This window comes from Astatotilapia calliptera, chromosome 1, assembly GCF_964374335.1.
Source record: "Astatotilapia calliptera chromosome 1, fAstCal68.1, whole genome shotgun sequence".
In the NCBI taxonomy this organism is placed as follows: domain Eukaryota; kingdom Metazoa; phylum Chordata; class Actinopteri; order Cichliformes; family Cichlidae; genus Astatotilapia; species Astatotilapia calliptera.
Genome location: NC_137422.1, coordinates 40,665,232 through 40,693,203, shown reverse-complemented (window position 1 = coordinate 40,693,203; position 27,972 = coordinate 40,665,232). Strand labels below are relative to the sequence as shown.

At 48.4% G+C, this 27,972-nt stretch overlaps 2 protein-coding genes and 1 long non-coding RNA gene across 4 annotated transcripts in view; 1 reads left to right on the top strand and 2 right to left on the bottom strand.

Annotated features, from left to right (window-relative positions):
* Positions 1–4: 4 nt before the first annotated feature.
* On the bottom strand, positions 5–14,539 carry LOC113027676 (AP-2 complex subunit alpha-2). Of its 2 annotated transcripts, XM_080301045.1 has the most exons (22): positions 14,264–14,539; positions 12,313–12,381; positions 11,559–11,701; positions 10,382–10,575; positions 9,350–9,479; positions 9,125–9,226; positions 8,935–9,043; positions 8,685–8,839; positions 7,882–8,046; positions 7,579–7,716; positions 7,313–7,495; positions 6,655–6,752; positions 6,163–6,394; positions 5,904–6,068; positions 5,393–5,529; positions 4,565–4,647; positions 4,338–4,426; positions 3,366–3,490; positions 2,910–3,026; positions 2,603–2,672; positions 1,964–2,098; positions 5–1,846 (listed from the first exon to the last, which is right to left on the bottom strand). In XM_080301045.1, exons 1-22 carry the CDS (start codon positions 14,328–14,330, stop codon positions 1,769–1,771), a joined length of 2,784 nt encoding a protein of 927 aa, XP_080157171.1. In that variant the 5' UTR covers positions 14,331–14,539; the 3' UTR covers positions 5–1,768. The 2 variants fall into 2 exon arrangements, with proteins under 2 accessions (XP_080157171.1, XP_080157176.1); XM_080301050.1 differs by lacking the exon at positions 12,313–12,381 and having other exon boundaries at positions 14,264–14,538.
* A 2,654-nt stretch (positions 14,540–17,193) lies between these two features.
* On the top strand, positions 17,194–27,359 carry LOC113027654 (tryptophan 5-hydroxylase 1-like). The gene is made up of 10 exons (XM_026177318.2): positions 17,194–18,148; positions 18,288–18,471; positions 18,559–18,659; positions 18,736–18,803; positions 18,891–19,087; positions 23,055–23,190; positions 23,370–23,496; positions 25,491–25,586; positions 25,986–26,119; positions 26,261–27,359. The coding sequence occupies exons 1-10, from the start codon at positions 17,993–17,995 to the stop codon at positions 26,436–26,438; spliced, it is 1,377 nt and encodes a 458-aa protein (XP_026033103.2). The 5' UTR covers positions 17,194–17,992; the 3' UTR covers positions 26,439–27,359.
* LOC113027665 (uncharacterized) overlaps positions 23,588–27,972 on the bottom strand; it is a 38,183-nt gene continuing 33,798 nt past the window's right edge. The window contains exons 3-4 of the long non-coding RNA XR_003273113.2: positions 25,373–25,617; positions 23,588–24,665 (exon numbers count right to left, since the gene is read on the bottom strand). This is a non-coding gene — a long non-coding RNA (uncharacterized LOC113027665). The remainder of the gene's footprint in view (positions 24,666–25,372; positions 25,618–27,972) is intronic.

The following is a 27,972-nucleotide window of genomic DNA, read 5'->3' as shown; positions in this document are numbered from 1 at the left end:
GTTATTAGTTTGTAAAATATGTTTATTTGTAAAAACACATTTGGATGTTGAAATGACATCACAGTGACATCAGCAGCCGTTTCTTCTGCTTCGATGGCGTGCGATCCTTCAGCGAGGCACACGTGACTGAGCGCGAGCGTCCGTCAGGAGCGACGACGGATTTTAAAGACGTAAAGTTCAGGAAACGCGACGAGCGGCTGCTTCGGCCTGAGCTGCCACACGGAGCTTCAACGGGTCGCAAAACTTCGTCTACAGATTAGCTTCAGGACAGAAACTGAGAGGACGTCCAGCTACGACGGCGAGAGCTGGAAGCCACAGCGTGAGGTCAGACCTTAAAGTTTCCTCGCTCTGAGGTGAAGCCGTGACGACTGAGCCCGTGGCATTGAACACTTCTCTATGGGCAGTAACGAGGAAGAACGCTGAGAGCTTCCTGCTGGGCCGACCAACGCTCAGACATCGTTTCATCGCCTCCTGAAAGCTCAAACTCACGTGTGCCAAACTGCAGCCGGGAGAGGCCAGGCTTCACCTGCTGGCTCAACAAGCTGCTTCCTGCCACGTACAGGACGTTCCTCCAACATCTCTAATGTTTAGCACAAAGGCTGATGCGTCAGCAGAGACAAAGCTGAGCTTCAGTAATCAGAGTACCTGGCTCACTGTGTGCTGACAGCAGGGGCGAGCTGCGGGGTCAGCAGCCGATGAAGGCACAGGTGTAAAAGAGGCTGAACAGAGTTCACCTTGAAGGCACTGCAGGTGAGGCGTCTGACGGTCTCCTTTAAAACGATGGAGACTTTTTCGTGAACCTGAAGCCGAAACGGTGACGGCGCCGCGTGAGGCGTAAACACCGGAAACAGCGTTTTCTTTCTGTCACATCGACGTCTGTGAGGCTGAAGCCCACGCGTGAACGCTCGCTCTGTACTAGTCACGTGTGCCGTCGCAGATCAGGATGAGGACACGTCACACAAACGCAGGAGATTCAGCAAACAGCGACAGAAATGTGAAGAGTGCAGTGGTGCTTTAAGGCAAACGTAGTGTGTGAGGCAGTGATTGAGGCTCTTTGTAAGGCCTTTATGTTCTCAGTAACAAACGTTCACAGACTCGACCATCTGGAGGTAAGAACGAGGCGAGGTCAAAGGCCACCTTTAACTCATGACTTTTGGGCCACGTCCCCTTCAAACCTACAAAGCTGTCTCCTTGTTCACCTCTGCACCTGCTGCAGATTCCTAGATGGCTCCCTGGAAGTCCCGCTCCAAACGGGAAGCTTGGATCCGTGGCTGGAGGAGCAGCATTCCCGTTTGGTGTCTGAAAGCGAGCCAACCGGTTCAGAGGTGCACAAGAAGAACAGACGCGCTCCCATGACCTCATGACCTCCAGCACAATAAGAAGATCCTAGCTAGTGTTCTACGAGGACTTTTTGTCTTTGCTGAATTATCGTGTAAAATTTATGTGCAAAAGCAGAACCGCCCCAAGCATCTGAAGTCGTTGTTACACCAAAGACAGAAAAGCTGCGGCTTTTCCTCCCGAGGTAAACGACGCCGACCTCTGATCGAGCGATTCTGGTTTGAAGGCGTGCGATTGGTGGGATTGTTCTCTAAAGGGAAAGGCGGCAGAGTCAGGACCTGCAGCGAGGCGCTCACAGTGAGGGACGATTAAAGCAGTGTGATTAGTAAAGCTGTGTGCAAAAATACATTTGGATTCATTCAGATGTAAAGCAAGAAAAATAAAAAAGACTTTACACTGTACAGGAGCTGAGGTGTGAGAGGCGGCGAGTCTAAAACTGCTCTGAGAGCAGCTCGCAGAGTCTCTGAGACACCGAGTCCCTGCTGGTCCGGAGCGTGAGGCGGTACATCTGCACAGGAAGCACTCAGAGTTACACACAGGTGAGGGTTGCACACAGAGAGAGTGTGTGTGTGTGTGTGTGTGTGTGTGTGTGTGTGTGTGTGTGTGTGTGTGTGTGTGTGTTTACCTGAGCCTGCATGTTGGGCTCCAGTCTGAGCAGGCAGCCCACCTGAGTGGTCTTCGTGTGAACGACTCCCGCTCCGACAAAGTTCGCAGGATTGGGATCGACGCCGTCCAGCAGAGCGACACCGAAACCTAAAATCTGGAGAAAAATACATTTTCATATTCACACCGTGGGAATAAACGTGGACGCTTCGGTCAGCGTCTCTGCACGCCCGCGAGTCTCGCGGTCGCCACGCCGCAGCCTCACTCCCTACCTGTGTGCCGACCTCAACTTCGATGTTTGTGCAGCAAATTCCTGATCACGTTCGTCTTATCTCCACAGGCTGAAGAGCGTATGCTGTAATCTGATTACTGCTATAATACAGCTATATTACTGTGTAACTCTGTGGCTCATCTGCACGACTCAGGTGGCTCACACCTGAACCGAGGGTCAGAGGAGGAGTTTATCCTCATCAAAACTCCAGCGTGTAACATCTGACCACTAGGTGTCAGTAGACTTTAGACACCTGAGCACAAACAGCTCGTTATCTTACTGCACCTGACGACATGCAGCAGCCTGAGGGGGCGGCTGCTGTGATTCTAGCTGCGGAAATAAAACTGAACAAAAACTTGTTTACAGCCAAAGTGATTTGTGTCTTTTTACCTTGGCCTTGGCGACCTCGGTGTCCATCGGGTGTTTGGCTTTGAAGATTTTCTGGACCTCCTGCTGAGGACTGCGGACAAACAGAAGGAAACGAGTCCTCGATTACTACGTGACCCATTTGAACCCCGACCCGTTATCCAATCCTGAAAGCTCCTCACAGAAACACACTCGAGCTCTCTCAGATCGATCAGATGTAAAACAGAACAAATGTTTGGTGTCAGCGCTCGAATTCAGAGGCTGAAGTGTTTTCAGTCACAGCAGCGATCGACCATCGATCGGCGTATTGATCAGTGAAAGCTGCGCTTACGCTCCGAGCTGCTTCCAGCGCTGGAAGAAGTCCTGCGACATCATCTCTGTGGGCTGGAAGAACTTGTTGAGCATCACGGGGAGCTTCACAGCGATGTTCTGCAGGGCCCCACCATACCTGAACGTGAGCACACACACGCAGTCAGAAGTGAGCACACAAACACACACGTATGTATTTATATCCTTGCGGGGACATCTCATTGACATAATGCTTTCCCTAGCCCCCACCCTACCCATCAAAAATGAATGCCTGACCCTGAACCTAAGCAGAACCTAACTGTGACCCTGACACTAAAACCACATTTTGACTCTCAAAAATGCCTTCAAACTCCTGGGACCCGGATTTTGGTCCCCACGAGGATAGTAAACTACCAAGTTTTGGTCCCCATGAAGATGTTAATACCTGTGCGCGCGCGCGCACACACACACACACACACACCCACACACACACACACACCTGAACTGGATGTTGAGCACCGGCGCATCGCTGAAGTCTGACACACACTCGATGTTCAGGATCTGCTGCATCTGAGCTCCGCCCTCTATCACGGGGTCGACCGCCTTCGAGTGGACGTTCAGCTGTGGACGCGACCGTTAAGGACTCTACTGAAGGTCACAGAGCTCCACATCATCAGAGACACAAACTCCTCTGAGTGAGCCTTCCTGATACTCACGGGGTTATTCTCCGACTACTGAGTGCTACTACTGAGTGCACACGTCTGTGATCAAACTCAAACTTTCAGCTGGATTTTATTCTTTTTAAACGCAGGACGTTACGGTTCAGGCCCCCGACACAAACACTAGCACCAAAGATTTAACGTGCGAGCGCATGACGTCCAACTCGTCTGCTCTGGTGTTTCAGTCTGCTCCACTCAGAGGTCAGCTTCATGCTATTGTAATTATAAACCTGCTCCCTGTTTCTCTCGGCCGTGATGATGTGAGTGCACAGACACACAGTACAAACAGAGGACTGGTAGTAAACATGCATCAGCTTCCACAGCTCTGATGGAACAGGAAGTTCAGCGGGTATCTCACAGTCAGTTTCACCCACCGGGACGTCTTTGATCGCTCTGGAGATATTCTGATGTCACAGCATTTTAAATCTGCTCTGATTGGGTTTTCCTGCACTTTGGAGGCCGACGTTTGTTTTTCTGAACTTGTTTCAGGGGGGCGCGGTCGTCACAGGACACCACGCCCACAGACACAGAGATGCTAAAGAATCGGATATAAATATTTAAAGAGGGTCTCGTCGCCTCTGCTCGGCTGTACTCGCCACCTGGGTCACGATGTTAAAGTTTCCCAACCCTCTCCAGGGCCGCCTCGGCCCCCCGAGTGGTTTTCTGAGTCGTGCAGAGCTGAAGTGGGAGCTCCTCGTGCTCTGGTTCGCTGTGCTGAAGCAGAATTACGAGGTTTGTCATGAAAGGATATGAGACTTGAGTGCGTCGCTGCTGCTCACTGAGGAGGAGAAGCTGAGGAACTGGGTGGACGTCTTGTTTCCGTAGAACACATACATGCGACCTGCGAGGGTGACCGTCAAAGTCAGGCAGCAATAATAACAAAGCTTCACAGAAAAAACAAAGATAACGAGATTTTAGCCTGAGTCTGGCAGGAGGAGGTTGTGCTTTTTAAACCTCGATTTAACGAGCGGCTGCTCACCGAGGTTCTGCCGGTACTCAGACTTCAGCCCGATCTGTAACAGCTGGTTCTCGTAGATCACGCCGTTGTTCTTACAAACAAACCTGGAAGAAGGAAAACGTGACGACAGTTACACAAAGGAAACGTCTGTGTGAAGAAGAGACATCATCGTGAGGCCGAGCACGGCGGTAAAGCTCGGCCACGCCCACAGGTTTAGCGATCTGTTCATTCACTTCATCTTGTGCAGATCTCAGAGCGGCCACTGGAATGACTCACATCGCTAACAACGAGGAACGACGGCGTACAGAGGTAAACGCGGCATTCGGTGATGTCAGAGGCTAACCTCCTGTCAGGCCGTGCATCCCGCTCTCTGCAGCAGCGGGATGCACGGCACTGCAAAGAAACCTGCGGCAGTTTGTATGTTGAGAGTTTCACACCGTCTGGTTCAAGGTGTGCAAACAGCAGGCGTGACACAGCTTCACACACAGCCGAGGTCACGTGCAACCTGCCTGCTTCACACAACACTCACAACACGACACTTTTATGTCACGTTACACGGGCATCCTCGTGGACGACTCTGCAGCGCTGTGAGAGCGGCGTGAGCACCTCCATCGACACACGGTCACCCTGAGGTCACACGGTAAACCCAAGAGCTCAGTCTCGGTCTCTACAGGCCTCAGTTAGCGTGAGAAAGGTCAAAGTTCATGGCTGTTTGCAAAGCTGCAGCAGTGGTCAGCCTTCAGACAGCTGTGCATGAACCAACGCTGCAAACCTGAACGCGCTGCAGCATCGCTGAGACGAGACAGACTCACAGAAACATCAGTGCAGGTCACTGCAGCTGAACCCCACCTGGGGAAGTTCTCCTCCGATACGTCTGTGGCTGCAGCGGGGGCGGAGCTCTCGGAAAACACGTCGATGAGCAGATTGGCTCCTGATGAGGGGGCGGGGTTTAGATTCAGGACATCCGTAAAAGAGTGGGTGGAGCTCTGGAAGACAGATACCAGCAAACAAAGTGAGAACAGGTGGAGGTGTGAACTACACCCTCCTGCCAGGATTGAATCTCTGCTTTCACCAATGAATCGATTCACAGCTGATCGAGCAGCGCGCTCATCAGTGCAGCTACTGTTTACCAAGTCAGGCTGACAGCACCATGTTCCTATCAGAGGAGGAGGGGCGGGGCCTGTCAGGAGGGAGAAGGTCATCCAACAGTGAAGAAGAAGACGGACAGAGTTTGAAGATGAAGGACGAGCTGCTAAAGGCAGCCTGCGCACGCAGACTGCAATAGCGACCTGCTGCAGGCTTTTAAACAGGTATGGGCAGATTTCACAGCAGCCAATCACAGCTCTGCTTCTGTGGTTACCTTGTTCGTGGTGTCGGTGTTCTCGCTGTGCTCCGTGCTGCCGTTGACGCTGCGGCGACTATCGTCCATGTCTGGCAGTTTTCCGGGTCCTTTCTTCTTCTTCAGCTTGGCCAGAATGGAGGACTCCCTCTCCGGGAACGGCGGCATTTCCTCCAGGACGGTGGCCTGTGCAGAGAAACAGGAAGTCAGTTAGCATCAGTGCTAGTTCACGACAGATGTCGCCACGTCGGCGGGTCTTATAGCTGGGGGGTTAACGCACCAGGATGTCGGTGCTGGCGATGCAGCTGAGCCTCAGGTACTCGACGGCTCGCTGCTGAAGCTCCACGTCTGCGTTGCGCAGCTGGCTGTCGGAGCGCAGGACGTCCTGGATGGTGGCTTTCACTTCTGGAAACAAGTTGATGAACTTGATATACGCCGACAGCAGCAGCGCCCGAGTCGGCACAGAGCACAGGTGGAACTTGGAGTGAAGGAGATTGAACTGGACCAGAGGGCTGAGGAAGAGGAGACAGAGTCGCGGTGAAACCTGCGAGCGGTCCCGTCAGCTTCAGCAGCGACGCGTCAGCTTTACTGACAAATGACACGTTTCCTAAAGTCTGCCGGCACATTTTTCCTATTCTGTCACAAAATCGTCCAGAATGAGAGAAGAGCTCAGAAACTATTTATTATTCTTTCTAATAAAAATCTCAAATAACAACGAGACCAGACAAACATCCCCTGGACTGTGATGATCAGCTGTGGGTGTGGTTTGTACCTGGAGCGCGAGTCACCAGCAATCAGGTTACCGAACTCCCCCAGGATGTACCCGCCCACCTTCACCAGGTTCTCGTGGCAGGCGGGGGCTTGCAGCGCCTGCAGGTCAGAGAGGAAGTGACTTCATGAGACGGTAGAAGACACAAACGAACCAGTCACACGGGCCGGAGACACATTCAGGATCACAGCTGCGTTCATGAAGGATTCCTTCATCCAACCGACCAATCAAAGAGCTTTAAGCCCACTCGTTTCCTCCGTGAGGACCTCAGTGTTCAATGATCGAGCCAGTTAAACTTGTGTGTCACACAGCCGTTTGGAGCCTTTAAAGAAACCCAAACGTCCGGACAGAATAAAACCTGATCACATGATCACAGACTGAAGCCACTCTGAAGGTGTCTGCTGGGAAAAGAAGTGCGAGTTAAATCTGCGCCGTACCCCGACACGCTGCTCCCTGCAAATATAACTACACGTCACAGCAGTGCAGCCTGCAGCTACTGTGATTGGCCGGGTCGGTGCCGTCGGATCCCTGTGCGACCACATGTCAAATACACCGCGCGTGAGCATGAAGCTGGCAGCGGCGCCAGCTCGACAAAGATTCACCGCACAAGTCTTAAACAGCGGTGAGCTCTGTAGCGTTCAGGGACAGCAGCGAGGCTCACCTCAAACACGGTCTTGGCGGCGTAACCTTGGACGTCGTCTCGGTTTATGACGATCTGGATGACGCGGTACCAGACCTCCTCGCTGACGTAGTCCCCAGCGATGCGGATCAGGTTCAGGATGGTGTCCACGTACCAGGTGTAGTCCACAGCGTACTTCTCCGCCAGGATGGCCACTTTGAGCACCTGAGGAAGAGAAGCCAGAGGCTGAAGACGAGCGCTCACGCCACTTAAAGCGAACGGCGAAACGTGCTGACATCACGACCCACTATCTCCTCTCTGATGGAGTAGTCGGCGGTCTCCAGGTAGCTAAGCATCTCTGCCACGATCTGCTTGGCGTTGCTGCGGTCGCACATGGCGTAGAGCAGATCCACGGCGCGCTGGCGAACACTCACATCTCTCTCCGTCTGCACGGGACACACACCAGGAAGCAAGTGTGAATTTCAAAGTAAAGGTCAGACTTATTGGCAAGACTAGTTTTTAGTGTTCAAAGATTGAACCGAACCAAACCTTTGAGTTTTGTCCAAGTTGAGGAGGAACGGACGACTGACGTCCAGCTGAGCGAGACTCACCTTCAGAGCGTTGATCACAGTCTCCATGTGCGTCTTCACGGCCTCGTGGGAAAATTCGGAGCTGGCCAGCGTGCACATGCTCTCCAACGCCAGGTAACGGAGGTTGGTTTCTCTGTGCTGGAGGAACTGGCCCAGCTGGTTACAGGCTCGTACCAACAGGGTGGGCTCGCTGGGAGACAACGGGGGACAAGCGTGAGGCTCAGATACGACACCCGAACACGATGACGTCCGAGGACGACCGGAGCTACGCGTGTCAGGAACGTGGGCCGGGCCCAGGAACCCCTCTCTACACTGCAGCACATCTGCACAGCAGCTGCTCGCTCAGCCCTCTGACATCATCTGTTTGTTTGTTTTTAATCTGATTTCATCACGTTGAGCTTTTTGCATATTTTTACTTTGTACATTTAAATTTGAACATTTTAAAATGTTAAATATTTCAGTGTAACTTACTGAGCTCATATTTTCTGTTTTTTAACATTTAACTTAAATTAGTACTTTTAATTTATTACTTACTGACTTTGTGTTTGAGTTAAATTTGTACTTACTGAGCTCTTTGTTCTGGTTTCCATGGCAATGCCTTGCATTTTACACACAAACCTGATTCCTGTTACATTTCGTCTCGATCACAGGTGATGGGTCTGTCTCTGCGCCCTCCCTGCGACAGACTGGCGGCCAGCCCAGGTGTTCCCGCCTCTCACCCAATGACAGCTGTGCTAGGCACTGGCCCCGCCCACATGCAAAAGCAAACTGACGGATGTTTTGTTTTCTCCCCCACACTTGGGGATAAACAAAGCGTGTATGACCTGCCTGTCATGGTGGATGATGAGGGCGATGGCTTCAAACAGAACGGCGTTCTTGGCGTTGGAGTGTTGGACCTTCTTGGACTTCGGAGGTTCCTGGGCTTTATTGAGGATGGTCTCTAAACACTCGGTGAGACGACTTCTCAGAGCGGCGTCCTCTGCAAAGAAAACCAGACGCTTCAAGCCCCGTCGCCACGGTTACGCCTCTCAGACCTTTACTTATTCGTGGTGGACTAACGCGTGTGTGCCGTACCTGGAGGAGGGTAGCACTGCAGCAGGCGCAGCAGTTTGACGGACAGCCACGGGGCAGCCACAAAGTAGTACGTGTAGTCCTGCAGGTCGATGGACGCCGACGTCACGATCTAAACAAACAGGAAGGAGATTAACGTCCCCGCTGGTTTATGATTGAGCCGAGCGACGCGGAGGGTCACACGGACACCCACCCTGCTGAGCCGGGCCACCGCCAGTGACACGGAGGTCTTAAAGTCATCCGGATTCTTCTGGGCCAGAGTGGTGATGAGGCTGGTGGCTGCCGTCACCACGCCCTGAAATAAAGGAAGGCAGAGTCAGCGTTTCAGGGCGGGGTTTAAACTACGGCATCACATCGATCAGCTCGTTCTCACGATAAATATAAGTATTTAGCTCGCCACGAGGAGGCGGAGTCTCACCAGGTGCTGATCGTTCAGCAGATGGACGACCCGTGTGGTCCATTCGCCCATGGGCACGAGGTCGGGCGACGTCCTGTTGAGCCGTAACAGACACAGAGCTGCGCTCTGCTTCACGCTGTCCATCGTGTCCCTGAGAGAAGCAACGGCGACACGAGTTCACCAAACAGGAAGAACACCAGCAGCGAGCAGCCGAGGACACGCCCACATTACCCATTGGTAATCAGACTACATCAGATTACACAGGCTTAGACCTACAGTCTGCTCAGACTGTTCACACCAGCTCTGTGTTATTTCATTAAGCTGATGCACCACGATCGCCGTTTTCTTATCGTTCACTCGCGAGCTTGTTCCCAGTAAAAATCTGATCCGTCGCTTCCAGTCTGGCCCAGAAGGAGGTTTGCAATTTTTTTGCTGTTCTTTGATTTGTAACTGATTTCTGTTGCATCACACTGGCCCCACTTCCCTGTCAGAGTATCCCTCCTCCAAGAACTAGTTCCCCGATTAAGTGTCGACTGTGGGCTGAGGCCCAAACAGAACATCAACATGTGCGTTTCAGTCTGAACACGAATCCTCATCTATAACGTCGCTTTTAAGGGTTGTTTCCGGAAACGTTTACCAAAGTGCCGACGGCCCGTAACAGCCGCTCGTTTTACTGGATGGAGGTCGAGTGCTGACTCCAGCTGTGAGTGAGGAGACAGCTGTCTGTAATGACTGGAAGGATGGAGATGTGCGTGTGTGGTTATTCATCCGCCTGCTCATCTGTTTCACGGCCTGTTACCCACACACTGGCCTGTGGATCGTCACTGTGTAATGAGTGACGGCGCTGCGCTTCAGGCCACAGCAGTCAATCTCAGATAATGTCAGGTTGGATTTGGTGCCTTACAAACCGCTGCTGCAACAATCTACATAATTGACGTCGTATTTCTCACGAGCGCCCACAGCTGACCCTGAACCAGGTTCATGACCAACACAAACAAACTGATATTAAAGGACTTTGAGCCGCTCTGAGCTAAAACGTGTTTAAGAACGAACCCGGCCACTAAGACTCTGGGAATCTCCGAGGCGAACGCCTCCGCCATCTCTCTGCTGCCCACGTTGGCGATGCAGTGCAGGGCCAGGTTCATGAAGGTGGGGTTGCGGCTGGCGAGGTCGTTTTTGATGCCGTTGTTGATGAGGCGGATCAGGTCGCTGTTGGAGTTGACCAGCACTGAAATGAAGAGGTAACCCTGAAAGGAGGAGACACGGCAAAGGTCACGTGACGGGATATTCTTTCTCTCTCTGACTCTGGAAATCCACAAACACACACAGCAGAGCCGGAGCGTCAGCACCACCCACACGGAGCAGCTGGAGGCGTGGCCTCTGTTACCAAAACATCAGCTGATCCCAGCGACTCTCGAATCGGCTGCCCTGACGATCATCATCATTTATCAAACTCGTGTTAGTCTCGTGCTTAAAGTATTTTTACTGGATTACTCGTGTAACTGAACAGTCGTTGAGGCTTTGGAGGACGCCGTGCTGTGACAATGATCCGCCTCCACACGCTCACTCGTTTCCTTTAAGGAAACAAAAAACTGATCAATGAAATAAAACTGATCAGAAGCTGATTAACGACAGCTACCCCACGTCAGGGTCGCAGAGATAACAATTTACGTTTGCAGCAAAATTAACATTCTTCTGTCACACTTTAAGTGGAGTCTGGTGAGGTCCTACACAGTGAGTTTATAGCCTATGGCGCCTGCAGCTCCGCCTCCAGCGCTCAGCAGGAAGGATGCCCGCCAACAGCTCTGAATCTCAGCACAGACCCTCAGAGACGCTCGGAGAGCTCAAGTCAAAGGCAGCTAGCTCTGTCTGACCCAGAGATACGACCACAGCGAGTGTGGGCTTTTAGAGACGGGACAGGTGGAAAGCTGGAAATAAAATCTAGTCTCTCGGAGCTGAAATGATTTGAGCCGATTCACGTCACTCTCATCCAGAACACTGTTGGTAAAGTTGTTATTACACAGTTATTACTGCCTGCTTCATTAGAGGTTTAAAAAAAACCACCAGGACGCCGCGAAAGGGAAACGAGCGGCACTGCAATAAAAACATTTGGAACAAATGTGTTTATCAACCCAGAAGCAGAGACCACAGAGCGGCGTGAGGGGGCGGTCCTGACGCTCTCGCACGTGATAACCCTGAAACATGGCGGCCGAGCGGCTCCGACACTCACGATCTGCTTCTCCGTGTACTTGTTGGAGCTCAGGAGGTTGACGGCCTCCATGTGCCCGAAGTCGATGTCGTGGCCCAGAAGGAAGATGAAGAGCAGCTTGCAGACATACTTCTTTTTACTGTAGCCATCCAACGCCTTGTCTCCTGCACACGCACGCACGCACGCACGCACGCGCACACGCACGCACGCACACACACACACACACACACACACACACTTTAATGTCTATGTGATAAACAGCAGCATTTTATTCCAAACAGCTGAGGCTCTGAGGGGAAAGCAGGTGGACTTTGTCTGATTCAAATCTAGTCAAATAATCCAAACCCAGTGAGAGTGGGAGGTTCAGGATCTGCAGCAGTGCAACATCAAACACACAATCTTTATTTTTGCATGACTGGGCTTTTATTCAGTGTTTGGAAACGTCATCATCAAATAAAACTGAAGAAAGATTGTTTTACGCCAGCCTCAGTACTTCATGGATAAGGAGCACAGTTGCAGAGACATGTGGACACAGTGGAAAGGCCTGAATGCCGGGTGGAGAGGGCGGAGAGGAGGCGCTATGTGGACACTCCCTGCCCGCATATCGCCTCCTCTCTGCAGCAGACTAATTATAGGCAGTGAGGAACAGGTGGCAACAGGAGAAACAGCAGCAACCAGAGAGTCAGTGAGGTTTCACAGGGCAACACAAAGCAGTCGGGACAGGAAGCAGGAAGCAGGTCAGGTGACTCGGCGAGCTCGTTTCTCCATCACCTACCTTTAAATTTGGAGCGGATGTTTGCCAGCTCCTTGTTTATCCTCTTTATCTCGGCCTCTTTACTTTTACCTGCAGACAGATCAGCGTTACTCAGCATGCACAGAGCTGCGATCACTCATGAATACAACATCCTGCCTTTTTTAAAGGACCCGCCCCCGCTGAGGAACGTGGCGTCCGGGTTTAATCGCACACTACAACATAAGAGCTTCCTGATGAAGCAGTGACATATCTTTACTTTATTATCTCCAGAAGCAGGAACCTCAGGCCGCCTGTTTTTGAAGCGTAGACCTGATGACGCAGCAGGATCACCCAGAGCTAATCCTCCCCGCTTCCTGCTCCTTTCTCGCTCTGTTGTGACCAAAACCTCCAAATCGAACATCACGCTTTGTTCAGTAAGCCCCGAAACCAGCGGCTGAGACCATAAACCATCATCACAGTGTTTACTGAGCTCAGGTCAGCTGAGCCGGAGCCTCTTTTTCTCACAGACTTCCATCCAATCAGACTTCTCTCTGCAACCGCAGGAGTCGCCCCCTGCTGGATGGTTTAAGACACTTCTGTGTCAGATTTACCTTTCAGCTAAATCCATCTTGATGTACAGTCTCTGATTGTGACAGTAGGAACATTTTTCATGTGCTTTGTTGTGAAGAACGTGATTTATAACCTGATGAGCGTTCGCCAACATTTCACATTGACCGGATAATAAGAGGTGAAGGGAGCAGAGTGGATGTGGGAGCACTCACTGACAGCCTGTGCGAACACAGAGGGCCTGAATCAACTGCACTATCAAATACAGAAGGCTTATTTTGAACTGTGAATCACAGTAAGCTGCTGTGGTGGATTCAGAATAAGTCACCCTGAAACGCCAGCATGAACAAAACCAGCAGAGCAGCAGCAGCCGGACGCTGCAGAATAAAATCAGTCAGGACGGTTTGTGTCGGGGCAGCAACAGGAAGCTCTGAGGCCTGTTTTCTCACCCAGAACACTAACGTGCAGTTCTGCAACACCGTCACCTACAACAGCGGCTTTATTTATACAACACCACCTCACAACAACAGCCATCTCTGGGTTTATACTGTAGGTAAGGACCCAACAATAACACAAACACAATATAAAAGATACTTCCTATCAAAATCTCACAGGGGACCAGAGGAAAAGGATGTAAGGCACCACGTGGGTGAAAGTCACCTGACTTTAGTGTTTCAGGGTCAAGGTCAGGGGTCAGAGTTGTCACAGAGTGTAAGGATGCTGAAAGAGGCCAAAAGCCACTGGACTGGTCATCGTGCAGGTACCGCAGAGCCGTACCGTCACACAGCAGCTGGTTCAGTTACTGTAGCTGTAACTCGTTCCCACGACCAGCAAACAGAAACACGGGAACTGTCTACCTGCCTCCGTCTCACCTTTCCTGTGCACCTGCCCACTAACACGGACACACTCTCATTTCAAGCTTTTATTTAACCCGCTGCTGGTTTTCTCTAACCCCCCTGGAGAGCAGCACCGCCTCCTCTCGCTCTTTCGCGAGTACTCAGATTACCGTTTTGCGTTACTTTTTGCGATTAACGTTAATTCCAGCTAACGCCAACTGAGGCGGTGGACCGGAGACTTTACACACCGACTTTTACGACCTGCTAAGGCGGCACTGAGCCGCTCATGTTGGCCTGATAAAGCAGCTCACGCAGTTAAAAAGTGACGGTTTGGTTATCTCCCCACGGCGGCCCACGCCCTTTGACACGGTGACGTTAGCAGCTAGCAGCTAGCGATGATTAGCCGGGGAGGCTTGAGCGCTGGGCGGGAGTTTATCCCACTTTAACGGGGTAAATGTGTCCAGAACGAGGGCGGCAGGGGCGGGAAACTGACCCCGGGCTCGAAGTCCCCCACCCGGGCGGGTTCCCTGAGGTCCCCGCGGTACAGAGGCTAGCCGTGCCTAGCTGCGGGGTGAAGGAGACAAACTCACAGTTCCTGATGTCGGAGATGAACACGGCCAGTCCGCGCATCCCGTCCCCTTTAGACACCGCCGGCATCCTCTCCGCTGCTGGGGGGCTTCAGCTGACCCGGACAACGCGCTGCTCGAACTCTGAACTCTGTCTGTGGAACCGCCGCTGCGAGCACCAGGAGCCCCGACATATGACCGAGACAGGAACCAGACGGGCCGCGTCCCCTTCAGCGCGGAAACGCCCTGTTCCAGCCTCCTAAGGCGGGCCGCGTCCCAAACATGTTCGCTTTACCCACTCAACTGAGTGAACGCACCCGGCCCAGTCCTCACCTTTCAGCGGCCCAGAACATCTGGAGCATGAGCACCGAGGACGGGAGAGCTCCCAGATGTTTGGGAGACTGCTGTCTTCACACTCAGTCTTTTTTATTAAAACTTTTATTCATTTTTTCAGTTTACACATTTGATATGTTGTGACTTGCATTCTGTTTTTATGTACTTTTATAAACGCCCCAACTTCTTTGTAATTGACGTTATGACATCAAGACAAACAGCTGGGTTATAAGGCGGAGATTCATCTTTTGATGAATTTCTGGAGGCCCTGTGACAGACTGGCGACCCGTCCTGGACGTACCAGGCCTCCCGCCCTGTGGTAGCTGGGATAGGCCCCAGCGCCCACACAACCCTGAATCGGATAAGTGGAAGAGAAATGATGGATGAATTTCTGAAATTTGATAAGCATATCGATGAATTAATGAGGACACTGTCTAAATAATTGGCTCATTTTTCAAACTGAGAGACTTCCTTCTGTGTGAAGCTCTTCTTCTTCCTGTCTCTATTTGAGCCTCAGTTAAACTGCAGTAATGTCTATGGTGGAACATGTGTCTTAGTTATGTGGAGTAATTACAGACTTTCCAAATGAAAGTGACAAACAGTCCGAGACACGTCAAGGTCCAAACGTTTGGAGCTGGCTGGACAAAACCTTTCACACAGCCAGTGTAATTATGGACTCGTGTCTCTGCACTGATACAGGCTCAGTCCTAAAACCGTACACTTCTCAGGCCTTCACAGTTCTCACTAGTTTTCGCTTGAATTACACACTCTGATTATTTTATTCCGTTATTCCTCAGGTGCTGGTCTGCAGCGTTACTGGGCCTTAGCATCTTTGGAGTAATTTTGGGATATTTTTAGAGTCGGCTTTGCATTCGGATTCATGCTGGAAGTTATATTTGTATTTCATGTGCATTATTTCATTCATGTGAATGAAGATCAGTGCGTAACAAGGTAAAGCAGTAAAAAAACGAGCCTGCACAGAAACACATACAGCATCAGCAGACAGTGCTGCACAAAGGCCTGGGCTCTCTAATCGCATAAACAGACAGTAGATGGATCACACTCTGAGTCTGACTCTCATTAAGCTTTTCAAAGAAGCAGCATCAGACTCAGATCTGCAGCCCAGAAAATCATGGCTGCAGTTAGCAGCAAACCCGCATCAGTGACGTTCATCTCAGAGGGCTGCTGAGGGTCACGTCCGGCCGTAAATGTGTTTAAATACGCCAGGCCTCATGTGGAGCCTGCTGGAGTCAGGCTGCAGTTTTAGACAAAATTAGAGAAGCAGATAGAGACTTCCTGTCTCTCGCTATAACTACAATTACTCGTTATAGACGGACTACATGGCCAATGTGAGCTACCCCCCCCCCGTATGAGGTTATGACCACATGCAACCGAACATGCGATGAAACCTTTGGTGGAAACTTCTAACTCACAGTGTAACCTTTGTTTTTTTGTGTAAAACAAACTGCTCTGCCAAAAGCATTCCCTCACCTGTCCAAATCATTTCACTCAGGTGTTTCAAATCAAGCACCTCGGCATGCTGACGGCTTCTACAAACATTTGTGTCGCTCTCAGGAGCTCCAGCATGATGCTGCGATAAGATGCCACCTGTGCAAAACGTCCGCTGGTAAAACTGAAGTTGCTCTTTGTTGGAGAAAAATAAAGAAGAATTTGGTTCAGTTTGAATAACTAAGGCTTCGGTTCCACAGGTGACTCAGACCCGCCCTCTGTTTTCTGACAGAGGTGATGTCCTGAGCGATGACTCCTGATCACGAGATCCAGTTGATAGGTTTTGAAGTCTTATCAATAAAAAGCTGTGACGGCTCGCTTTACAGTCCTTTTGCAATATTATTATCAGTGTCTGCTCACACTGACTGGTCGCTCCGAGTCTTATTATCTGGGTAAAATAAAACACTGATACAGATTTATAGTTTGTTTCCCCTCCTTACACTGTAGTTACACGTGACTATTAGGGATCTTGTCTGTATTAGAGTATACGAACCCCTGTAGCTCAGGAGGTAGTTCGACCCCCGCCTGGCCCGCATGCCTTTGGGCTACTAACCCTAAGTTGCTGTCTGACCCATCAGAGTATGGATGTGTGTGAATGTCAGTAAGCACTTAAAATCATAGAAAAAGGTGAATGTGACATGTTGTATAGAGCGCTCTGAGTACTCTGGGAGAGTAGAGAAGTGCTGTATAAGAATCAGTCCATTTACCTCCCGAAAGATCAAAAATAACCTGCTGAATATGTAAAAAAAATTAATATTAAAACAGAACTGAACAAAAAATGATGGTAAACTTTCAAAAAATAGAACCATAAATATAATTTCTGCATTCATAACCAGAAGTTTCTTTAAAATGACTCAACAGCGTCTCCAGGTTCACCTTTCAGCTGTCTGCACCTGTGAGTACTGTGTAACTAGAGTCCAGGACAGGAGGTCAGGATACTGATAATACTCTGCTCTTTAAAGTATTTGTTACTTGAAAAGATTTTGTGTGTTTTCTGTCTTATAAATAATTCTTTTATTTTGTCCCGTGGCTAATCACCGCATAAAAACACAGTCAGCAAACAGACAAACAGGAATCTCTTCATTCCCACGTTTACAGCATTTAGGGTTCAACTGTCTTCATTTGTAACAGAAGAGAGAAGAGCAGGAACCAACAGCTGCAGCTCAAAGTGATTTCTGTGAGTTCAGTGAAAGAAAGCAAAGTTTGCTGTCCTCTATGATGCAGCCTTTAACGTTAACATGTTGGATACTCATTAATTCAAATACTTGCAACATAATTTGTTCTCTCTCCATTCAAACTGTAACTATGTTATCAGTTTGATTTAGATACATGTGAGTGTTTCAGGTACTGAAAATATAATATGTATAACCTGGGACTTTATATTACAGTCATACGCTTCTATTGTTATAACTAATAAGGGATGTTAATCCTGAAACAGTGTCAATTAAAATGTGTCATAAATACAGTAAATATTTAATTCATTGTACACAAACAGTACACAGTACTATAAACCGGTTGCCATGAAGCAAACAGTAAGTCGTTCACAGTTACTGTAAAGTTCATGCGTTCGTGTATTTTAAAGGACGGTTACAGTAACACTTTATCATCACGTTGACTCAACAATTAGTGAACAGGTGGTGACGTGTCAAGGCGTCGTGTGTTGTGATGTATATGGCGTGATGCTGATCTTCCTCCTGATGAACATCCATCTCTGGAGCGCCCTCCCCTCTGCTGCAGCTTCATAAAGGCAGCAGCCGCCGTGCAGAGTGACAGAACAGCCGGAGACTCATCCTGTCACGACCTTCACGTCGTACTCCTACCAGACGACTCTCTGATGCAGCCAGTGCCAAAGCAAGCTTACTGAACCATCACTATCAATTTCATATTTGTATCGCTGAAATCCAGAGAAGCATGTACGCCAGGAAGTCAGAAGGAAAGGAGCTTCGCAGAGGAAGGTCTTTGGACAACAGGACCGTCTCCAGCAGCTTTGGGAGAGGCTCGACAACCATCATATTCACTCTGAAAAACGAAGTCGGTGGTCTTATAAAGGCACTGAAACTTTTCCAGGTGAGGTTTCATTTTCTTTATGTTGACACAGATATGGTGTTTTCTGAGGATGCATGTGACTGGCCAGGAATGAATGTGATCAGAAGCTTTTACAGCATCTTCTTTGGGTGTGTGTGTGTTTGTGTGTGTGTGTTTGCAGGAAAAACACGTCAACCTCATCCACATCGAGTCCCGGAAGTCCAAACGAAGGAATTCAGACTTTGAGATCTTTGTGGACTGCCACACCGACCACGAGCAGTTCAAGGAGCTCACCGAGCTGCTCAGGAAGCACACGGACATCGTGGAGATCTCGCCGTTCGACGGCTCCGCTCTACCCGAGGACGGTACACCTTGTCGTACTTTGACTAAACAGTAGCTGTGATAGGAATGAGTTATTTCACAGGTCTGCGTGTGTCTTGACTGTGTTTCAGATGTGCCCGGTGTGCCGTGGTTCCCCAAGAAGATCTCAGACTTGGACCTGTGTGCAAACAGGGTTTTGATGTACGGCTCTGAACTTGATGCAGATCATCCGGTATGTGCGTCATCGGACAGAGCTCTGAAATGTAGCGTGAACTCGGTAACCGACTGAGGTTTTGCTGTTCCTGCAGGGATTTAAGGACAACATATACAGAAAACGAAGACAATATTTTTCTGATTTAGCTGTAAACTACAAACAGTGAGTTCCTCTTATGGATGTTTTCATTAATGAAGTTAATAATAAAAACCTAGAAGGGCTTTCATCCTTTAACTCCGTCTCTCACAGCGGTGAGCCCATCCCTCGTGTGGACTACACTGCAGAGGAGGTGCGTACCTGGGGCGTGGTGTTCAGGGAGCTCCACAAGCTGTACCCGAGCCACGCCTGCAGGGAGTACCTGAAGAACCTCCCACTGCTGACCAAGTACTGCAAATACAGCGAGGACAACATCCCCCAGCTGGAGGACGTCTCGCACTTCCTTAAAGGTAACCGTCAACAGTGTTGGTCAAGTTACTTGGAAAAGTGACCATTAACTAATTCCTGATTACGTCTCCAAAAAAGTAATCCCATTACTCTACTGATTACTTATTTTCAAAAGTAATTAGTTACTTAGTTACTTTTAAAAAACACGATACACAACCTGAATAGGTAATAAAGCGACCTTTCAGCCCAATTCTATTTTTTCTGCATGATCCATCATATAAAACTGAATCTAATGAAAAAGTCTCTTTAAAACGTGTCTTATTAGTTTGAATCTTTAACTTTATGCATCAAGGAAAAATTAAATCGTATGCAGCTGTCTTTGACTTGAAGAAATGTGTTTAACATTTAAACCTATTTTCTGCACATTCCAGCATTTAAAATAAAATAATTGTTTTGTGTTTACACTCTTTCTAATAGATGCAAGTAAAACAAAGCAGAAAATAAATAAAATCAAAAACTTAGCAGCACTGAGTCCTGTCGCTCTTAAATCTATTTTCACGTGTTTAGCAGGAGTGGTGCGGGTGGAGGTTTGCCCGGTGCAGGTGTGCCTCAGCGGTCATGCCAGCATTCTCGGTACTTGCTCAGAAGTTTAAGGTTTCATTTTCCACGCAGAGTGCACAGCAGACGCGAACGTTTGTGTTACTTTGTAAGGAATCAAACTCAAAGTAATGTGAGTACTTCCACGCTTTAAATGCTGCACGGTCGTACTCTCTCCCGCACTGCACATTATCCCTTGTTGAACTGCACACGTCTGTTACCACGAACTAATTACTTTTTTGCAATAGTAATCCCTTACTTTACTCGTTACTTTAAAAAGTAATCGGATTACAGTAATGTGTTACCTTAACGTGTTACTGCCCATCGCTGACCGTCAAATGCAAGCCAGGGCTCTAGACTAACTTTTTGTCACGGTTGCACTGGTGCGCCTAACTTTTTTTCTTAGTGCTGCAGTCTCTCAGTGCAAAATTTGGGCGCTTAACACTTTTTGGGGGGAAATTCAGTCCATAGAGACACTATTGATTTGTAAATGATTAACTAACAATCTTGTCAACACAAAGTTCTTTATTTGAAGCACATTTCTACCAGAAAGAGAAGTTACTGAAAAACTGCTTGTGCTTAAAGTGCGTTGGCACTCTTTGGTAATGTTGTAGACAATGTTAAACTTAATCATCACTCTGACGACCTGTTTGCTGCTGAAAGGCCGGGGGGAGAGGGGACACAGGGCATTTATCGCAGCATATAATGTGTTTCTGGACACACTGCTGCTTTTTCAGCGCTCAGAGGTTGATGGCATCGTGTCAGAGCTGGCTATGAATTTCAGACAGATCAGACGGAGACATAACAAAAAAGTTATCAATCGTTCTTTTCATCTTTTTTATTACCCACAGCTACATCCACTCTGTCGGGCCTAGGCTGCTCACTAAGGTTGGGTATCATCACTGATTTCTATAATCCATTCGATTCCGATTCACGAGGTCCTGATTCGATTCAGTTTTGCCTCAGACAGTCAGAAACATTATAATTCTGATCATTTATTATAAAATTATGCAATATGGGTAATAAGCGAATGAATAACGCAAAAATTTAGATTTGAGATGGGAAACTGTTCTTGAAGTACACAGAGAGAGAGAGAGAGCTGTGCATGAAGTGTGATTTTATCGTGGTGGAAGCAAAACAGCAAAAGTCAGAGAAGATGTTTATCAACTGATGATGTTTATGACGATGACGTTTATCAAATGTGAAGCGTAGTTTGATCTTCTTTTGCTGCTGCTTCAGTGAATTTTGGTTGGAGAGACACAAAACCTGCAGCTCAGAATTGAGCACAAAAAAGACGTAAACAGTAAACACAAAGCGCGGACCGGCCGATGCATCAGGATCAGTGAGCTGTCGGCTTTCAGCCCCGACGGCGTGTCCGTGTACGGGCCGTCTGGTGAGAAAGCCGAGAAAGAGAAAGCTGATTCTGATGCGTCGGTCCGCTCTGTGTTTACGTCTTTGTGTGGAATCCGTGTACCTGCTCTCATTTACTGTTTGGTTGTTGTTGAAATGGTTTTGAGAGCTTTATCACTTTATTCAAGCCACTCACCTCTCTCTATCTAGTGATGTGTGAATCATGAGCGAATCGTTCAATACTCGAGAATCACTTTACTGACTCGTGAATCATGATTCACAAAACGCCAACTGACTCACTGACTCATCCCTGTTGCTGTTAGCAAACTAATATCATTAGTAGAAATATATCTAACTTATAATTAAAATTGTGGGGGAAAAAACAACAGTCAAAAAAACATTAACTTAACAAAAACATTCCTGCTCTGAACTGGAAGAAAAAACCCTGAGTAGAAGCTCACATCAACACAATAGCTCCTCAGCTCACAGTAGCATCGCTCTGCTAACATGCTAACAGCACATTTGAGTTACTCACCCCCTCCCTTGCTGCGCTGAATCGTAGCATAAACGAATCACTCGTCTTAGCAGCAGGATTTACATGAAAAGAGAAACAAATTAAGTTTCAGTGAAAATGTAAATTTTTTGCACTCTCTGGTCAACTGACTCAGTGACTCAAATGACTCAAAATCCAATTCACTTTGGTGAGTGACTCATTCAAACTCGATTCAGTAAAAAGAATCGAATTTATCATCACTATCTCTATCCACCTGCACTCTCAACTGGATCACGGCCAATCAGAGAGGTCCCGCCCCTGGCTATCTCTGATTGGTTTAGACCACGATAGAGGCATAATGTCTGTCTGTTGTTGACCACACGGAGACTTTCAGAGTTCTGCGACGTAGGATTTTTTTTAGTTGCACCATTGAAAAATGTGGTCGCACCCTAGAGCCCTGCAAGCAGTTGTTTCCAAGCTGCTGAATATCTGAGCCAAAAACAAGGAGAGTGACACCGATGTTTCCCACTGCAGCTTTCAGGCACTTTTTCTGGTTTCGCACATAATGGGCAAAACCAGTTTGATTGTTTTGGAGCCTTTATCCTTCAAGGACCTGCAGTTCAAAAAGCGCCCCTCCGACATCCAAACCCATCTGTTCTCTGATTGGATTGTTACATTTGTGATTGACATGACATTGACCAATCAGCTGAAAGGAAGAAAAATAGGGTCAAAATTCGTACTTGTAACTTGAAGCTTGAGTGCAGAGTTTCACACGTATGTCCACACACAAATCTTTTTTACGCACACACAAATTCTTTTTATACATACAAATCCTGATTTACAAGTACAAAATATTTATGACCACAATTTGAGCCCATAAACCCCACAGCAGCCATATTGTTGGTCACATGATTTCATTAAAATGCTCCAACAGCACAACCAAGGTCCAGAGATCCAGTTAGCAGACAGCTAGCAGCTACAGCCACCTGTCACCACCATCAACCTGTCAGTCAAAGAGGCCACGCCCCCAATAATGCAAACTTAGAGCCTTAATACCATTTAAACATGTGAGTTATAAAATCGTCCTTAGTTATTATTAAGGGGGAATTATCTCTAGAGAACAAACAGTTTGTGTATCAGGCTGTAAACATGGTTATTTCTGCTGGAAAGTTTTAACATGGGAGTCTGTGGGGACTGACTCGCTGCTGCCTCTGCTGGCCGGTACATGAACTGCAGCTGTCATGGTAACCCTAATAACCCCTCTGCCTGCGTCCTTCCTGTTTTCTGTGTGGTTTGATCTTTGTGCCTCTGTTTTATTTTGACAGTTAAGTCCTTGTTACCTTTCTGTGTTTTTACTTCTATCCTTTGTTATTTTCTCCCATCCTCAGTACCCTCATCCTGGTGCCTGAGTCTTTGTCTAATCTTACTCCTCTTCAGTTCTGGCTTTCTTATTTTTGGTTAACTGGTCATCTTTTGGTCGCTGTTTAGATTAAGATGGACAGTGTGTGTGTGTGTGTGCGTGTGTGTGTGTGTGTGCGCGCGTGTGTGTGTGTGCGTGTGTGTGCGTGTGTGTGTGTGTGTTTGAGCAGAGTGCTCAGGCTTCATCATCAGGCCCGTTGCCGGTTACCTCTCCCCCAGAGACTTCCTGGCAGGCCTGGCCTTCAGAGTCTTCCACTGCACTCAGTATGTCCGCCACAGCTCAGAGCCTCTGTACACACCTGAACCGTGAGTGCACAAAGACACACACACACACACACACACACACACTATAACAGTCCGTTTTATTGTCTTTCTTTATTTTGTTCATATTTCTAAAGCCGTGTGTGTGTGTGTGTGTGTGTGTGTGTGTGTGTGTGTGTGTGTGTGTGTGTGTGTGTGTGTGTGTGTGTGTGTGTGTGCTGCAGAGACACATGCCATGAGCTGCTGGGTCACGTGCCTCTGCTTGCCGAGCCCAGCTTCGCTCAGTTCTCTCAGGAGCTCGGTTTGGCGTCGCTTGGCGCTTCAGATGATGATGTAAACAAACTGGCCACGGTGAGTGCTGCAGCGCCGACTCACCCTAAATACACCTGGATGAGGCGGGAACAACATGGCTCCCCCCACATATGAAGGGATTGGCTCATAAGGCTGTCAAGTCAGTTTTATTACACAGAACATTTTAAAACCATAGAAGTTGAACCAAAGTGCTTTACATGGACACGTATCTGCAAACGAAGAACCAAAACAGCAAACGTCACAAAGGGTTAACAAAGTTCTCACAGTGTTACAGACAGAGCGCAAACAGAAAGCTGGAATGAAACCATGAGGGACCTCAGACATGACAGAAATAGGGCCTTAAATCTGATAGAAAGTTCTCAGTTCTTCTTAAGGGGACAGGAAGACTCAGGGCAGCAGTAGCAGGTGAGAGGTTGGGCTGATGACCTCAGTGAGCTGGAGGCAAAATATGGAGTTAGTGTTGTGAAGTGGGCGTGTCCTGAGTTGAACATGTCTAAATATTAAGGCAACTACCAATAGGAGTGAAACAGACCACTGACTGACACGTAAAGGTGAAGGACACCTGGATTAGGTGCTCTCAGGGTCTCCTCTCCCTCTCCCCGTAAGAATCGAGCTCCTGAGTAGCAGGCAATCCTCACAGAAACACGCCTGTTTATCTTACAGCTGTGGCAGCGTGTCATTGGCTGGTGCATGTATAGAGGTGCATGTACGTGGTTACCTGTCCTGTTAATCACCTGCTGAGCTCCTGCTCCAAACCTCTGCTGCATTTCTACATCTCCACCACCAGGTGACACCACCAGGCTTCTCATCAGTGAGGAACGAGCCAATCACAGCAATTCGTACTTACAGTATATTCAGAGTTCCTCATAATAAGCAGTGTTGCTCAGCAGCTGATGCATTTACAAAATTCTTCCTTCAGGTTCAAAATATTCATGTGAAAAGTTTGTTCAGGTGACTTTGAGCGATTCTCAGTGTGCGCTCGCCCCGGGGTGAACGTCCGCCCCCTGGTGGACCATTGTCCTTTATACTTCCACCTGGTTTATAATCTGGGTAGCTTGAACCCACCAAGGTCATCGTCAGTGACGGCCCCGCCCTAAACCTTCCTGTCCTGAGTCTTTGAATCAAGTCGAGTTTTATTGTCAACCCAACTGTATACACTCAGGTATACAGTGGGACGAAATATCGTCCTCCTGGATCGAAGGTGCAAACTGTGAAAATAAAAAAGAATAAGAATAAATTAATATAATCAAGACTCAAAACCGCTGATTGTCAGTATGCGTGTTGTCAAGAGATTTATTCTAAATGACACTTCTTCAGCTGAGAGTCTAAGAGGAGAAAACACACAAACAGACGCTGCAGTTTTAACTTGCAAGGGCGTTTCGCAGAGCGCTCACATCAGAGTGGGGCCCTGTGAAATGCACGCTCTGTTCTTGCACTTATACACAAGAAAAATGAATAAATTTGACGTGAGCATGTGTGTGTGTGTGTGTGTGTGTGTGTGTGTGTGTGTGTGTGTGTGTGTGTGTGTGTGTGTGTGTGTGTGTGTGTGTGTGTGTGTGTGAGGTCAGGACTGCTTGTTTGACTTCTTACTATCGCTGTGGGAAGATTCAGATACAAATATCAGAACACGTTTCATAAAGAACAATCCGTCCAGAACAATGAAAGTACGATCAGTTCTAAGCTAGGAAATGATCATCATGCAGCATTCTATCACAAGTAAACTTATATCATTAAAAGCTTATACTGACTAAAGAAATACAATATTCTACTGACACGTGTATACAGCATGCTGAGTTAGCGCTAATGTGATGCTGCTGAGCTCAACATGAACAGAAAACATGAAGAAGGATTCAGTAAATATAAATACTGGAACGAAATGTGAAAAACTAGAAGCAGATGATTTCAGTGAACTCACCTGTCCACAGTTTCATCCACACCAGGCTTTAATCTACCAAACAGACAGATGAGCGCTGCTGACTGAGCGCGTGCAGTGGCGCTCTGAGCTGATGTCGGTGTCCTCCTGTTTGTTCCAGTGTTACTTCTTCACTGTGGAGTTTGGGCTCTGTAAGCAGGACGGCAGGCTGAGGGCGTACGGCGCGGGGCTCCTCTCCTCCGTCAGTGAACTCCAGGTGACCTCCGACCTCCACACTGCACCTTCATCTGACGATTTTTAAAAGGACTCAGATTATTAGTGATTTTTGTGTTTTCTTAAACCCACTGAGTGGTTAAAAAAATCCACATGGCATAAAAACACCATCTTAAAACTCCTCCCATTTTTGTGTACTTGTATTTTACTTGAGTATTTCCAGGTTTTGATGCTTAAAACTTCAACATGTAAGATTTTACTTCACTGCACTCACGACTCGCTCTCAGTGTTTGGTTTTTGGTAGAAGCAGCACAGAGCGTCCTCCAGCTGACACCAACCGTTGCTAAGCTAGTTACCTGACGCAGCAGTCACCTGCGCTCAGGTTTCAGTAAGTTTGGACTCTATCTAAAACATCTGTGCACGTGTCTGTCTGTCCTCCTAGCACGCTTTGTCCAGCAGTGCCAACATCCTTCCTTTTGACCCCACGGTGACCTGCAACCAGGAGTGCATGATCACCACGTTTCAGCACGTTTACTATGTGGCCGACAGTTTTGAGAAAGCCAAGAACAAAATGAGGTGAGCTGCAAGTTTTCCCCACATGATGTGTGAGACGCACCGTGAACCCTGACCCTGTATGTCCCTGCTTGTCCCTGATTTTGGTTCTGAGCCGATGTGAGAGCTTCAGCTGAGGATGTAAAGTGTGTGCTGTGTCTGCAGGGAGTTTGCCAAGACCCTTCGACGTCCCTTCACGATACGCTACGACCCCTACACTCAGAGCGTGGACGTTCTGGAGGACACCAACAACATCAACAGCATGGTGAAGGACATCCGGCACGAGCTGGACATCGTCGAAGACGCTCTGAACCGACTCAGCAAAAAACTGCAGAGCGTGTAAAGAGGTGCTCACAGTAAAGCCGCTGACAGCCGAACACCGCTTCTATGCCTCTGCTTCTGCTCTGAATCTACTTCTGCTGCAACAAAGCCGACACCTCCTCCTGAGGGGGGAGGGGCCTCCTGAAACATTCGCTAGGACACATTTATTGTTTGTAGGCTGAGCTGTAAAAATGCGGCACGTGTGCCGTGATAATCTGTCTGTAATCATGTGAATTTGTGTGATGATCTATAAAATACACATAATCGTGTGTGAGAGTTCTGCAGTGATCTGATCCTGGTTCTGTTTGTGCTGCTGCTCAGTTACTGCGGCATTTAATGCGACACAGCACCCGTGTCCATTAGATCAGCTGCACACACCTACACGAGGCCTCACAACAACTTTTAAAGCAACAAAGTGTTGCTGGATGTGCAAAGAGCAGCATTTAGTTGTGCATGCTTCACACCAGCAGAGGGCGCCACTCAGCCACCCCACCAGTATCCACAGCAGAGTACCAGCAGCACCATAAAAGCACTTCGCTGGTTAAAAATAGCTCACAGATATATTGTCACAGAGCAGAACCTTCAGCTTGTGACTGGGAACAGATGTCAGTCGGTTAAATACCTCTGCTCATCTCCAGCTTCATCTTTTTATTCATTTCTTTTTTCTTTTTTTTTCTTTTCTTTTTTGTTTGCCTGTCCCATTTGGTTCTTTAGCCGTCAGAATTGTTGTCTGAAGACCAACAAGGATACCCAATGGATTTATTTTGCCAAATGGATCATCGTGGCATTGCCGTATTGGTCCATTTGGTCGATCTTTGTTTTTATTATTTATTATATTTTATTTTCAGATGTTACAGACGGGACAGACATGAGTGAGAGATAGGAAAGGGAGAAAGAAAGAGGAAGGAAAGGAAAAACAGAAGGGGAGAGGGACAGTGAGAAAGGGGGGAGAAAAAAAATAAAAAATCTCCTGGATCACCTGTTGAGAGAAGAATAGAAAACAAGCAAAAAAAAAAACAAAGCAACATACTAAACACAACACCATCGCATTAATCTAGCTAAGTGTAAACAGCAGTAAATACTAAATATTCAATGTTGTTGTGCAGCACGCAGGACAGATGTGCTTCGAGGTAGCAGCCAAGAAAGGTGTAATTTGGGTCTACGAGCAGTGAACACCTGTGTGCATACCTGTGTGGATCAGCGCGCTTGTATTCCAAAGGTTTCTCCATGTAACGATCTGCTAGAGGGTGTGGGGGGGCCACAGCCCCGTCCTCCAGGGCATGAAGCAGGTATGGAGGAGATCAAAACTCCAGACATCCAGAGGCCCCCAGAACACAAGAGACCATGGAAGACCAACAGAGGGGCAGCCGCGCCACTGTCCCAGAAAGAGCTGAGGAGAGTCCCAGATGAGGGCTCACTCAGCAGCCGCGGAGCAGAAGCCAGGGGGGGTTGCAGTGATGCGCCCGTGAGCTCCGCCGGCAGCCAGCCGTGCCTGAGTGACCGAGCCCCAGGCCGAGAGGCCGGGGGCACCCCACCTCCGAAGTGGCCCGAGCAAG